General features: G+C 38.5%; 1 protein-coding gene across 2 annotated transcripts in view; it reads left to right on the top strand.

The window, feature by feature from the left end:
• Positions 1-15954, top strand: part of LOC120532961 (A disintegrin and metalloproteinase with thrombospondin motifs 19-like) — a 245910-nt gene that overhangs the window by 126220 nt on the left and 103736 nt on the right. For both annotated transcript variants that reach the window (XM_039759483.1, XM_039759484.1), the window contains exon 11: positions 1513-1614. In XM_039759483.1, the coding sequence (XP_039615417.1) occupies positions 1513-1614 (102 nt within the window). The remainder of the gene's footprint in view (positions 1-1512; positions 1615-15954) is intronic.

Here is a 15954-nt window from a genome sequence, read left to right as displayed (position 1 = left end):
TAAACCTTGTTAGGTAGACATAACCCGTAAAATCACCATCCATAGATAAGCTTTCCAAATACTTTTTAAGAGTTAAACTAACTCTTTCAGTGGTAAATTTAACACTGGCAATTTTGCTATGTACATTTAAAATGAATTAACCCATTAATGCCTCATGTTCCATTATTGGAACGACAGTCAGGTAATTTTATACGTTATGAATAATGTAAGAAGTGGATTTGCCTAGTGTTACAATTTTGGAACGCCACATAACTCAACAATGGAATGTAATACATGTTTTTTCTTCAAATTCTTGTTCCTTATATTTTTCTACGCAACATATGTCAAATTCATGCACAAACTCAAAGATTTCAACCTTAGGCATAAACGGATTAATATTGTAATCAAGGGAGATGTATATTAAAATAAATGTAAGCAATACAGGCAATTTTCTATTGATAAAAAATAAGGAAAAAAGCTCAGCTATAAAACTGGTGGGCCAATGATAAAAGAGGATGTGCATAGGCCTATCCTGGCTCTCTATACTTGTGCCATGTCTGTGCCAAACATGAAGTGTGAAGTTGAAGGTTAAAGTATAACTTTCTGATGAAGCAGGTCTCTGTGTCTGTTTGTAATGTGCTTTGAAGAATGAAACATATAAATGGGAAAACAATCCTGCTGGATGGATATCTATACTGATATGGACTGGGTAATGCATTAGGAACGAAAGGATGCCACATTCGTTTGATGGAAATGAAAATTATCAACCTACAGAGGGCTGAATTTAAAGACACCCTGAAAATCAAAGTGAAAAGATGATGCAGCAGGCTATTTTCATTGCAGCAACCAAATCGTGCTCAGTAGTTTGTATGGACCCCACATGCTTGTATACATGTCTGACAATGTCAAGGCATGCTGTTAATGAGAAGACGGATGGTGTCCTGGGGGATCTCCTCCCAGATCTGGACCAGGGCATCACTGAGCTCCTGGACAGTGAGGTGCAACGTCAGATGGACCAAAAAATGAAGGGATTGTGTTAAACAAATGCTTTACTTGCCTCACATTTTTATGCAATCGTTTTGTTCACCCTACTGAATTAAAGCTGAAAGTCTGCACTTCAACTCCATCCGAGTTATTTCATTTAAAATTCATTGTGGTAATGTACAGAACCAAAATTAGAAAAAAGTTGTCTCCGTCCAAATATTTATGGACCTAACTGTATATCTTATATATAAACATCTATGTGTAGAAGTGTGTGTGTTTGTCGGGCCCAGAAGTGAGAGATGGAGTCGGGTAAAGACTGCACCTCCGAGGAAGCAGAAAACTCGCTTAGCCGCTAATAACACAAGCAGGGCCAGCAGGTCAGCAAAACAAAACCTCAGAAGGGACAAAGTCGCTTAGCCCACACATATGATGAAAACTTGGGCTGTCATACAAGCATTTATTTATGACCAGAGGTTATTTTATTTGCCTAAACAAAAAAAAAAAAGTACCTTTTCTAGTGTTAGTATAACTTTCGCTCTTATTTTACAGCATATGCTTTGTGCGGGTCTCTGGTGTAAAGTGGATGGCAACAAAGAATGTAAAACAAAACTGGATCCTCCCATGGATGGAACAGAATGTGAAGCTGGCAAGGTAATGTTTCTATCTTGACAAGAATGTCATTGTTTGGCCCATTCTGCACAGCTTATTTCTTTGCTTCCCTTATAAAATGCAGTTGCACATAATGTCAGGCATAATGTTCATTTCATCCAGTTGCTGAGTGGCACAGTAGTTGTTGCTGCTACCTCAGAGTTCCTCTTTCATTTAGATGTTTAAAGCACATGTGCCAGTACCACCCATCTAATCCGTGATTCTCATTCACTTCCCTTATTATTCTTTCTAGTTGGAACAAGAAATCTTTGATTAAACATTCTGTCATTAATCATACAAGTACAATACAGTAATGACATGTTTTTATTAGAATATTTAAATTGTTGTCTATAATATGTATTGGATATGTTTTAAACAGAATATATGAACATACCATTAAACAAACAAATATCTTTGTACAATCAACAAATTAGTCCCACAAAACTGAACCTTATGAAAATATTATTCTAATTTCTAACAATTATTTTCCTTTCAGCTTTACTCTAGCATACATCTTTTATAGGTCACTGACTGCTCCAACTGTATATCATGCATATTTCACTGATACTTTCATTTTTGAAATGAATAATTACCCATGAATTAGTTCATTTGATTTGATTTGTGAACTGAATATTACCCAAGAATAAGTCACACAATTCTCATTCATCTGATTTGTGAAAGGAATGAGCCAAACGAATCAAGTTCATTGATTCTTGAATGAGTCACACATTTCTTGTTCACATATGATTCTTGAACTTAGTGTCTTATTTTAATTATGTGTTTTCACTATATTGTCATGCATTGTGTATGAGTTGAATACAGTATACATTTTAGCAAGGGGTTCCAGGAACATCCATACATACAGTTTTTGATGAGTATAAGTATTAAATGAAGTATAAAATACATGTACAATTCAGACCCAAAAGCATATTTTGTATAATCCCCTCAAAACAGCTTCTTCCTGAGTGTAAATGTCATGAATACAAAGACTCATCCTACCCAGTGTCAATGATTGTGGTGGTGATAATGTAATGGTGTGGGGAATGTTTTTATGAGACACATTCTTACCAACTGGGTATCGTTTATTCAAATGGATACTGTTAGTTGGGTAGACTGCCACGTCACTAGCTTATTTTATTTTAATCTGGTCGCAAACATATAGATATGCTAGATGTGTTATTCAACTTCATAAGAGAATTGACTGTTTAGAGTGGCAGCAGTTAATCGCATGCTTCAGAAGTTCTACATAACCAATTGAGAACTTTTCTGTATACAATGCTTTTTTTACTAAGAGCTAATATTATTTTGTCACTGGAGCTCCTTACTCTGGAATATGAAACATTTCTGCCATGGATCAATTCCTACATTTCTTAGTGACTGACCCTGGCTTTTGTTGATGGTCATAAGAAAACACAATTTTACTGGAAACCGTATTCTTTCAAATTGAAACAGGTAATTAGCAGGAATAATGGGAATTTTGGGTATAAATATAATTTCACCTGTAGCACATCTTGTAAAAATGGTTGCTTTAATCAATTTTCTATAATCTTGTACTGTAATAAAGTTTTGGAAGGTTTAGATCAAAAGCAACTTATTACCTATAGCACTGACGTTTACCGGCTGAACAATTATGTGCCACATGCAATGAACTGAATGTTTGAAGCACTGTATGGGAAAGAGAAGGTGAAAAGAAATAATATGGTGAACAATACCTTCCCTATGTTCTGTCCATGGGGGACTCCTTTACTGAGCTGCACAAGTGTTTAAACTGACCAAGGCATGCCATCGCTACTGGCTTGTGCTGTACCCAAGGCTTGAAGTAAGCCAGTATGCTGTACTGAATGTCACTATATCTGCTTTGTGAAAAGAGGCATAGTGGCACATCGTGGTCTGACCAACAAGAGGGCACCCCAGTTCATCAAATTATATGTATTTCACCACGAAGGGCTTCCATCTCCTCACCCCATTGTTCAAATAAAATGTACTGTATATAATGAGATCAACAATCCAAGGGAGACAACCACCCCACCCCAATCAAATCTGTATCTGGAGTAAGAAGAAGTTGACAAATTAGGGAATACTGTGTGAACCCAAAGATGCAACTTCCTAAGCACGTCGTCTTTGATCTTTCATCCTTCCACTTCTGCTTTCATTTGTATAATGTGCCAGCCCCATTTCTCTGCATGATCACTTCTCACTGATCAGCGAAAGAAAGCCACTGTATTTAAGAACAGCCTACTAGCTACACCATTATTATCAGCAAATGAATAAAACATGGGTCAGCTATTTTTCTTTTTTTCTATAAAGTCACCAAATTTCAATCAAATCAGTCACCGCATTTTTTTTTTCTATTTTATGGGTGGTATTACTCTTAAACATTAATTTGTTGAAATGTTCTTTCTTAGTGGATACCTACTGGCCTAAATGTACAACTCTGCCAAATTTCAAAATTTTGACTAAACAGTGACTGAGTCAGTCAACTTTGCATTATATGTACAGTAGATAGATAGAAACTTATTAATCCCAAAGGGAAATTACATAAAATAGATAGAAACTTTATTAATCCCAAAGGGAAATTACATAAGGGGGTACCCAAAAATTTTAAAAATAGTTAAAAAAGCTGTTTTAGTCACTGTCAAAATATTCTCCTCGACATGTAAACACTTTTCCCACCACTTCTCCTTTTCCTGAACTCATCTTTTGTTATCGTGTTTCCAACCTCTGGCTATTTTTTCCTGAATATCTAACAAGGTAGCAAATCATCTTCCATTCAGTCTGAGTGTGAATTTCAGGAAGAGAAAGTCACAGGGTGCAGGATCTAATGGGAGTTGTGAGGCAACAACCACATTGTTTTTCGTCACAGTTCTTTGACAGAAAACGCAATGAGTGCATGTGTGCTCTCCTGGTGCAAAATGCAGTTTTCCATGTGCTACTGCTTTGGATGTTTGTTTCCTGGGGCCTCATGTATAACGCCGTGCGTAGAATTCGCACTATAACATGGTGTAAGCACAAAAGCCGAAATGTGCTTACGCACAGAAAAATCCAGATGCAGGAATATGTGCGTACTCCAACTTCCACGTTCTTCCGTTACATAAATCACGATCAGCGTGAAAACTAACGCTCGTGCACGCGCATTATGTAACGCCCCAAATCCTCCCAGAATTACGTCTCTTTGAATATGCAAATCAATATAAATCGCCATTAAGCTCAGCCTTCTGTGAAAAGACAATGGGAAAAGCAAGAGGGAAAAATATAAGAATTTCAGCGAATACCAAGTGGAGGCAAAGGAAAAACATACTATTTGTTTAATTAAACCGTGGTATAATCAACAAAAGGAAGTTGATCGAGTGACATAGCATGTCGGAGAAACTTGAAAGCTCAGCTATCAAAGTCGCCATGAAAAGGCGAGTCGTAGCCCACCGTCTGAGTGTTATATGAAAGCTTATTAGGGTACAGACAAAAAAAAATAGGCACACAGTGGGAAAAAAGCACGAAATGTCAACTTTAACCTCGAAATTTCCACTTTAATCATGTATTTTGTCATTAAAGTAGAACATCATAAACAATATTAAAATTGTTTAATTAAACAGTTTCTCAAATCACATCGTAATTAAAGTAGCACGTTAAATGCTTTGTTTTGTATGTGATCTTCTATGTGCTCTATGTGTGTGAATCACTACTTGCTTCTTAAACCGGCTCTCTTCCTCCGACTGGACACAGAATCCATTACATTCGTGATATTACAGCTCTCTGAATAACTAAAATACTGAGAAGTATACGTGATATCATTTTCATAATGATAGGATTTAAAGCACGTTATTAAACATGGGTTTCACGGCGCAGTGATTGTGTGCGACCTTTAATGAAATTATTTATTGCAGCAGTACTCATGGGCAGCTCTAGGCAGAGAAAAAATCGGTGGCCCCTTCGCCCCAATGTCAATGTGGTATCTTATGCACGGTGGATGGCCACGTCCATTGCGGACACAGCATAGCCACCTAATGCTCATGACACAAGCGTTTAACTTTTGTCGAAATTTGCTGCTGTGTTTTAAGCTGTGTTGTTATTTTCTCTTTCTGTTTTATATTCAGTATATATTGGCGTGGCCGCCCCTGCAGTCCTTGCTTTTCTTTCTCCAAGTAACCGATCGCCACACAATCAGCTCTGTAATAGACGTTAAGCCATCTGTAAGCTTAGAGCGCCGATTCTTCAAAACGTTTAAGGAACATTGAACTATCTTCGTAGTACATGTTTAATTATTCTGTCCTTCACGCCAGTCCCAGTGAAGAATATGGATTATTTAAATGAAGTTAAAGTTTTACCTTTATAATATACTAGCCAACCCGCGGCATACCATACGCCGCATAATCAGGCCGATTTTTAATGATTTTTAAGCACAGGGAGAAAATGAATATTTGGAGAATCAGTAATGTAATAAATCAGCAAGAAGAGCAACATTGTAACAATGCACGGAACGAACCAACACAGTAAAACAGTTTGCCATGGTGCACGCGGTTGTGCGCCATAGCCGAAAAACTCATTTTTTAAAGACTGCTTACTTCATTGTGTTTTAACCTCAGTTGTAAAGGATTGTTTTAAAGATCCCATGGGATACCCCTCGCAAACCGTTTAACAGGCTGCATATGGCGATTCACCTCCACGAGAAACATGCCTCTATGAACAGTCAACGTGGCTCGGAAGTCCCAGGAGTTGGTGGGCATGGCTCCTTCTGCGTGCGCCATAGGTGTCTTACTTGTCGGCAGCTCAGTGAGTCCACGCCCCTTCCGGCGTGCTTTCCATGGTTGTCTTGCCTTAGTGAATTATATATATACAGTGGTGTGAAAAACTATTTGCCCCCTTCCTGATTTCTTATTCTTTTGCATGTTTGTCACACAAAATGTTTCTGATCATCAAACACATTTAACCATTAGTCAAATATAACACAAGTAAACACAAAATGCAGTTTTTAAAGGATGGTTTTTATTATTTAGGGAGAAAAAATATCCAAACCTACATGGCCCTGTGTGAAAAAGTAATTGCCCCTTGTTAAAAAATAACCTAACTGTGGTGTATCACACCTGAGTTCAATTTCCGTAGCCCCCCCCGAGCCTGATTACTGCCACACCTGTTTCAATCAAGAAATCACTTAAATAGGAGCTGCCTGACACAGAGAAGTAGACCAAAAGCACCTCAAAAGCTAGACATCATGCCAAGATCCAAAGAAATTCAGGAACAAATGAGAACAGAAGTAATTGAGATCTATCAGTCTGGTAAAGGTTATAAAGCCATTTCTAAAGCTTTGGGACTCCAGCGAACCACAGTGAGAGCCATTATCCACAAATGGCAAAAACATGGAACAGTGGTGAACCTTCCCAGGAGTGGCGGCCGACCAAAATTACCCCAAGAGCACAGAGGCGACTCATCCGAGAGGTCACAAAAGACCCCAGGACAACGTCTAAAGAACTGCAGGCCTCACTTGCCTCAATTAAGGTCAGTGTTCACGACTCCACCATAAGAAAGAGACTGGGCAAAACGGCCTGCATGGCAGATTTCCAAGGCGCAAACCACTGTTAAGCAAAAAGAACATTAGGGCTCGTCTCAATTTTGCTAAGAAACATCTCAATGATTGCCAAGACTTTTGGGAAAATACCTTGTGGACTGATGAGACAAAAGTTGAACTTTTGGAAGGCAAATGTCCCGTTACATCTGGCGTAAAAGGAACACAGCATTTCAGAAAAAGAACATCATACCAACAGTAAAATATGGTGGTGGTAGTGTGATGGTCTGGGGTTGTTTTGCTGCTTCAGGACCTGGAAGGCTTGCTGTGATAGATGGAACCATGAATTCTACTGTCTACCAAAAATCCTGAAGGAGAATGTCCGCCATCTGTTCGTCAACTCAAGCTGAAGCGATCTTGGGTGCTGCAACAGGACAATGACCCAAAACACACCAGCAAATCCACCTCTGAATGGCTGAAGAAAAACAAAATGAAGACTTTGGAGTGGCCTAGTCAAAGTCCTGACCTGAATCCAATTGAGATGCTATGGCATGACCTTAAAAGGCGGTTCATGCTAGAAAACCCTCAAATAAAGCTGAATTACAACAATTCTGCAAAGATGAGTGGGCCAAAATTCCTCCAGAGCGCTGTAAAAGACTCATTGCAAGTTATCATAAGCGCTTGATTGCAGTTATTGCTGCTAAGGGTGGCTCAACCAGTTATTAGGTTCAGGGGGCAATTACTTTTTCACACAGGGCCATGTAGGTTTGGATTTTTTCTCCTAAATAATAAAACCATCATTTAAAAACTGCATTTTGTGTTTACTTGTGTTATATTTGACTAATGATTAAATGTGTTTGATGATCAGAAACATTTTGTGTGACAAACATGCAAAAGAATAAGAAATCAGGAAGAGGGCAAATAGTTTTTCACACCACTGTAGATAATAAACATATTTTGCTGCATTTCATCTTAAAAATGATATCGTCATCATATGTAAATACGCGCTTTATAAAGTGGCTCAGGTTGTGCAATATTATAACTGTAGTGCAAGTTTACAGTGAGGTGATTGTACTTATAAGTACAAACAGTTCTACAAGGAGCAATTGATTGAGTGCGTATATAGTTCTTGGGATGAAACTGTTTCTGAACCGCGAGGTCAGTACAGGAAAGGCTTTGAAACGTTTTGCCGTGGCTGAGGTAGCGTGTGCTTGATTCTGTATCCCGATAATTCTCTTTCCGATCAGCTGCTGCTGTGATTCACACTCAGATACAGTGATATAAATACTCCGAGTTGTGCAGTGAGAGTAATATGGAAAAAGATGATCCACTGTGGCAACTCCTAACGGGAGCAGCTGAAAGAAGAAGAAGAAGGTGCAGTGAGAGTAACAACGCTAAAGCTGTTATGATATTTGGAATACTATGGCTATTCCCTGGACCATTATATTGTTACAAATTAATTACAATCGGATGCATTAAACTAATAAACAATATGCGGTTAGTTTCAGTGTATTTATAAAGCCGCGTCGGGAAAATAAGGAGTAACCACACAGGAATAGTAGCACTGCTTTGACGCTGGGTGCCGCCAATCTGCAAAACCGAGCGGAAAACTTGCGTACGACAAGGTATGAGGTACCGTGGAAAAGTGCGTGGCTTTACAGCAAGTGTAGGCTTTATACATCGCGATTTGAACGTGGAAATGTTCTTATGCAACATTTCTGTGCGTACGCACCGTTTATACATGAGGCCCCTGATGGTTTCCTTTTCAGTGTAATGTCACTGATTAGCTGTCTGATCACAAGGAAACTGTTTATTAATTCAATAAATTTATTGGAGAGGAGCAAGTAAGCTCTCAATTTACTTGAGCAATTCTAACTAGACAAAGAGTGCCCTAAGATTGTTGGCATTGATAAGAAGTAACAGCTAAAGTGCAATTAATCATCCTTGTCGACTGAGGAAAGTTAAAAACTTAGTAAACAAATTAACACATGGTCAAAACAGTGGCATCTTTAGGTGAGGCCAGAAGAAATGTTTTGTTCTATAAGAGCAAAATTATGCATATGATAAACTAGTTTTATATATATATATATATATATATATATATATATATATATAATATGTGTGTGTGTGTGTGTGTGTGTGTGTCAAAGTCAGGTAATAAAATAATTTTTAAATATTTGTAGTCTCTATGTGTACTTTCAGTGCCTATCCTCTGTATTTGCTTGTGTATGAACCTCTCTTCACAGAGTGTTTCCATAAAGCCTGCTTCTCAGAATCTGTCACTGTTTTTGAGGTACTTTTCTCACCCTTTCCCCAGTTTCATACTTGCCCTCTTTTAAGGCAACTCTCTCAGCATGCCTTATATGCGTTTACTCCTCCTCATGTGTCTCAGAAATGCCTCTTTCTTTGCGTCATCAAAGACAAAATGACCAATCAAACAAAGCCAAACTGACCAATCAGATTGTTCTGAGGGATTGGACACACAGACCTTAGTGTTTTATTACATAGTAGATATATATTTATTCATTTATAAATAACAACTTAAAAATAACAAAAAGGACAAAAGAAGTGAAAATAAACATAAGCCAGGGACCACACTGTGGCTGAAGCATAATAGTAATTGTAAAATTGAAAATAAGAAAGCAAAATGTTGGACCTCAGAGAGGCAATTTTGAATATTTTGCATCTCTATATGTCTTCATTTTCAGTATCATATGGTACATTGCAGAGATAATAAGGGATCATGATGAATTTGCTTTTTACCTTTAAAAAGCTGCAATGGTCCTAATACAGGGTTAGGACAAAACAAAATATAGGGTTAGAATCTGGGTGAAATTATCACAAATAAATAAAGCAAGTCTAAGGTGTTTTTACTTAGTTTTACTGCAGAGTCGAAGCACATCACAGTGGAATCCTAGCACTTACAGTAAATACTCCATCCTATTCTGCTTTACCCAATACAGGGTCAGAGGGAGCACAGGAAGGAAGCATGGAGCCAATAAAGAAAAATCCATCACAGACACGCAGACAATATGCAAAATTCACAGACTGGCTTACATTCAAACAGGACCCCTCAGAACCATGCGGCTTACTGTCCGTTTGAAAACTTGTGATCATTTCCTTAAGTAGCATCACTTGTACGTCACACATGCAAGCTTACGTTGATGGCACTGCATAGCAATTCATAATTAGAGAATCAAACAAAATGAAGAAAATGAAAGTGTAAGAATTTGACATGTTATGTGCTTTGCTTATTGGCACAAAGCATATGAAAAGTGAAAAGATTAAATAGAACAAGACAAAGTAATGAAGGAACAAGCATATAAAAAAAAATGTGTATGAGTGGGATAGATGCTTGTTAGTTTTGGTGTGTCTTAGTGTTACTCTGCAGAACTGCTTGAAATGTGGCAGGGCAAAAAAATAAAATGAGAGCATGCTTGGTGTTTTTGTATATGCGGAAAGCCATTTACAGAAGAATTTGAGTAGCTTTTCAAAGTAAACCAGGGGTCATTTTCTCAAGCAGAGAAAAATCCAGTCCAGGGCAGGTGATTGAGGATTATGTGCTCAATGTGTTTTGTACTTGAGCAGACTGATGGCAGAATTATGAACCTGCTGTAGTGTGCTATTAATTTTTCCATGTGAGGATAGATTTACACATGTCAAGCAATGAAATCCCTAACTGTGATCTTAAATAAATGTTGTGAAAAAATCCTAGAAACTCCTTGAAATATTTTTTGATTTATGAAGGCTTCTGTGGATATACTCATTTGGGAATACAAAGGAGTGAATATATCAAGAGAGCAGACCGAGAAGAGTGCTGGTCATAACGACGATACTCATTCCCTAATTTCAAGGACACATTTGGATTGTGGAAGCTAAAAACGGCACTCAGATTAACAGTTAAGCCCTTGCAGACTTACTCTTCTGAGTGCCTGCTGTCTGTTATCAGTAGAAATGGAAGTTCCAGAGTCTTAGCCAGAGTTTCCATTTTATCTGCGACAGGCAGCCTTCTGCTCTTATTTCATCCTCCAGCTCATTATTGTTGTTTCTGCGGCCGCCAGCATGAGTCATAGGTCTTTTCAGGTCACGCTTCTCTTACACGTGACACCTCAAAATATCAGGGGACAGGTTGTGAGAATATGAGAAGGACAATAAAACTTATTAGAATCAGTCAGTTGTTGAAGCCAATAGAATTTCTTAGTGCAGGTCTTGGTGTGCAGCAGCTCCCCAGTACTGTCCTCCTGTCCAGTCTAAACTGTGAATACTATCATCAGCTTCTAGATGACAACTAGTTATGGCTACTAAAGACTGCAAGACTTAGTCAAATACAAGAAATATTCTGACCTCCAGATGATTAGTGTGTAGGATGGTTTTCTCCAGCTGCGCCCAGTCTGCACAGCATGCCATACATTGCAGGTCCTTCCTTCGTACAGTTCATATCTCACACTGCCATACACATTCTAACTTTATCAGCTTTAAACCTTCCAGAGCCCCCTTCGAGGCTAGCCATACAATCAGAGGTGCCAGTTGCTACAGCACTGCCATTACCCATCCTAGCAAAAACATCAGTATAATTATGCAGTTACATGTTATCTCCACTCCACAGATAGGCCCACACTAAAGATCCACTTGATTAATTTATCTGGTGAAAGTTTCAGTCCATATAAGGGTAGAGAACTTTTCCCACATCACAAAATCTCACAGACGTATGAGTATGTCTCCTGGAACATAGAGAGTTAATATGGGGCACATGTCCATGCTGTACTGTATAGCAGACTAGCAAAAGTTGCTTTCATGACCAATATATGATAGCATTTATTCTGTGAACCTTACTGACGTCCAAATGTGGAAAGACAACCAAAGATCCATATTTAATGTCTGAGCCTTTAACTTTGAGACCTCATGTATGTTGTGCTCAGGGACCTCTGACATAAGAAGAGGAAGGTGTATGGCTGCCACTTTTACAATAAGTCATACTGATTTGATAGATAGATAGATAGATACTTTATTAATCCCAAGGGGAAATTCACATTTGGGACAAGTATTCACTTTTGCTTTCTATTGTTTTGCATTCATTGTCTGTTCTTATCTCCATTATTTTAGCACAAAATAACATCCATTTTTATGGGAAAAGCACTTGCTGTGCCAGCCGTGTCTGTCTGTTCACACGAAACAACTCGGCTCTCACTGGAATAATTTTGTTAAAATTTTGAACACTTATTGTTTAGGGTAATAGTTCAATTTTCATTGAGATTTCTTGAATACAGCGCTCTACAGATATTTTTGAAATTTCAAAATTTACCATTGAGAAGCATTGTCAAATTTGCACACTTGTCTGTCTTAAAACAGAGAAGCATTCTGTGCAACCTTGACCATGAATTACTCTTTCAATTTTGCCTTGAGAGCAGTTACTTCAACTTGTACTTATTTTTTATATTTTCCTTTTCTCTTTCAACAGCTGCTCTTCAGGGCAAAACATTGAAACATCTGCAGTCGTGTGCGCTGAAGCAAATGCATCTCACTGGAGTACGTGGGATGGGGTGGGTCAGATGTGGGCAGGGTTGGATGACAGAATATTACTACAGTATATAGGAAAGGAATGATGTTAGGTTATGTATGTATTTATTTAGTTCACTAAGAATTATATTCTTTATTTATTCAATATGATAGTAATTATATTGTTTATTTATTCATCGTTATCCCATAGTGTACTAGACTGAAACAGTAGGCTACATTAGATACTGTCACTTAAAGGGTGGATGGATGGATATGCACGAGGTGCGATCAAAAAGTATAGTGAATGTTGATGCAGAGCACCATCCAAGAGCAACGCAAAATAATTCAACGCAGTTTCTGACAGGTCCATCCTAGAGCCGGGTTTGTGACACGTTTCAACTGGTTTGATACTGTCAGTCGTTTGTGAGCCACTCTTGAGTTGAAGTATGTTTTTCAAGTTTGTCGTTAATACTGGATATCGAGCAATGCATTAACATGAAATTTTGTTTGAAATTGCAAAAAGCTCAGAAAACCCATCAGATGTTAAAATTGGTTTATGGTGACACTGACAATTAAGACTGTTTACAAGTGGTTTAATCGATTTCGTAATGGATCTGACTTGGTTGAAGACGAGAAAAGATCAGGACATCCTTCAACATCAATAACTGAGGAAAATGTTGAAACGGTTTCATTCTTCATCATGACAAAGCTCCTTGTCACACATCCTTTCTAGTATTGACAATTTCTGTCGAATAAAAACATTACGCTGTGTCCGCATCCACTTTATTCGCCGGATCTGGGACTGTGTGACTTCTGCCTGTTCCCTAAATTGAAATGACCATGAAAGGCAAACAATTTCAATCCATTGAGGACATCCAAGCAACCACGACAGCATCACTAAAGACAATCTCGAAAGAAAACTTACAGAACTGCTTCGCAAAGTGGCAGGAGCATTGGGGTAAGTGCATTCAAAGTGGAGGAGAGTATTTTGAGAGTGATTAGTAGTTGTAAATCTTTTACTAAAATAAGCGTTTCTTTTTTAAACCATTCACCGTATTTTTTGATCACACCTCGTATTTACAGTATGTCACACAAATGTATTTTCACTTGAATTTGCCCACTTTTTTGTCAAATAATGAAAAAATAGAAAGGGTTAGCACAAGCATACAATTTACATAACAGAACAATACAGTCTGACCTACAACAGTGTTTCCCGATCACCTCTCTGTGGACCAGTACCGGTCTGTAGGATGTTTTTGCCTGTCCGTAGACCAGTACTGGTCAGTAGTTTTTTCCCTAGTCTACAAAAATCAGTGAATTCCCAGGTCATTTTTTGGCTAATGTGAACACTTTTAAGATAACATTTCACATGAAAAATTACTTCTTGTTCTGTCTGGACACTCTAAACTACAAGGGGGAACAAACGGCATGTGATCTAATGTTAATGTTAATCTAATTTTTAATTGTAAACTGAATAGAGGACCTGTGCCTCTGATCTAATGTTAGTAAATCTGGACAATAAAATCTTCACTCTATTAAGAAGTCAATCTTACAAAGAGAGTGCTGGCTATTACATACAGTGGGTACGGAACGTATTCAGACCCCGTTCAATTTTTCACTCTTTATTATATTGCAGCCATTTGCTAAAATCATTTAAATTAATTTTTTCCCTCATTAATGTACACACAGCACCCCATATTGACAGATAAAAAAAAGAATTTTTGAAATTGTTGCAGACTTATTAAAAAAAAACTGAAATATCACATGGTCCTAAGTATTCAGACCCTTTGAACCCTCAGTATTTAGTAGAAGCACCCTTTTGAGCTAATACAGCCATGAGTCTTCTTGGGAAAGATGCAACAAGTTTTTCACACCTGGATTTGGGGATCCTCTGCCATTCCACCTTGCAGATCCTCTCCAGTTCTGTCAGGTTGGATGGTAAACAATTGGGTTTAAGTCAGGGCTCTGGCTGGGCCATTCAAGAACAGTCACAAAGTTGTTGTGAAGCCACTCATCGTTATTTTAGCTGTGTGCTTAGGGTCACTGTCTTGTTGGAAGGTAAACCTTCGGCCCAGTCTGAGGTCCTTAGCACTCTGGAGAAGGTTTTTGTCCAGGATATCCCTGTACCTGGCCGTATTCATCTTTTCCTCAATTGCAACCAGTCGTCCTGTCCCTGCAGCTGAAAAACACCACCACAGCATGATGCTGCTATCGCCATGCTTCACTGTGGGGACTGCATTGGACAAGTAATGAGCAGTGCCTGGTTGTCTCCACACACTGAGGAGAGGCAAGACACATGACAGCCCGCATGGAGTTTGCTAGAAGACACCTGAAGAACTCTGATATGGTGAGAAATAAGATTCTCTGGTCTAATGAGACCAAGATAGAACTTTTTGGCCTTAATTCTAAGCGGTATGTGTGGAGACAACCAAGCACTGCTCATCACTTGTCCAATACAGTCCCCACAGTGAAGCATGGCAGTGGCAACATCATGCTGTTGGGGTGTTTTTCAGCTGCAGGGACAGGACGACTGGTTGCAATCGAGGGAAAGATGAATGCGGCCAAGTACAGGGATATCCTGGACAAAAACCTTCTCCAGAGTGCTAAGGACCTCAGACTGGGCCGAAGGTTTACCTTCCAACAAGACAATGACCCTAAGCACACAGCTAAAATAACGAAGCAGTGGCTTCACAACAACTCTGTGACTGTTCTTGAATGGCCCAGCCAGAGCCCTGACTTAAACCCAATTGAGCATCTCTGGAGAGACCTAAAAATGGCTGTCCACCAACGTTTACCATCCAACCTGACAGAATTGGAGAGGATCTGCAAGGAGGAATGGCAGAGGATCCCCAAATCCAGATGTGAAAAACGTTGCATCTTTCCCAAGAAGACTCATGGCTGTATTAGCTCAAAAGGGTGCTTCTACTAAATACTGAGCAAAGGGTCTGAATACTTAGGACCATGTGATATTTCAATTTTTCTTTTTTAATAAATCTGCAACAATTTCAAAAATTATTTTTTTTGTCTGTCAATATGGGTGCTGTGTGTACATTGATGAGGGAAAAAATTAATTTAAATGATTTTAGCAAATGGCTGCAATATAACAAAGAGTGAAAAATTGAAGGGGGTCTGAATACTTTCCATACCCAATGTATGTACAGTATTTCCACTTCAGGTTCTGGTTGGACAAATTATCATACAGAATAAATCAGTTTGTTATATTTTCCACCTCCGCAAACATTTTCTCAGTCTCATGAAGAAAACAGTGAAAAACATGCTGACCTAGAACACATGGGAATGAACTGTGAGAAAAAAATGCAAAATCATAGCAAACTGTATTGAAGCAAAGT

The sequence above is a fragment of the Polypterus senegalus genome, chromosome 7, assembly GCF_016835505.1.
Source record: "Polypterus senegalus isolate Bchr_013 chromosome 7, ASM1683550v1, whole genome shotgun sequence".
NCBI classification, from domain to species: Eukaryota; Metazoa; Chordata; class Cladistia; order Polypteriformes; family Polypteridae; genus Polypterus; species Polypterus senegalus.
Note: the sequence above shows the minus strand (reverse complement) of the source record. Positions and strands in the feature narration are given on the sequence as shown.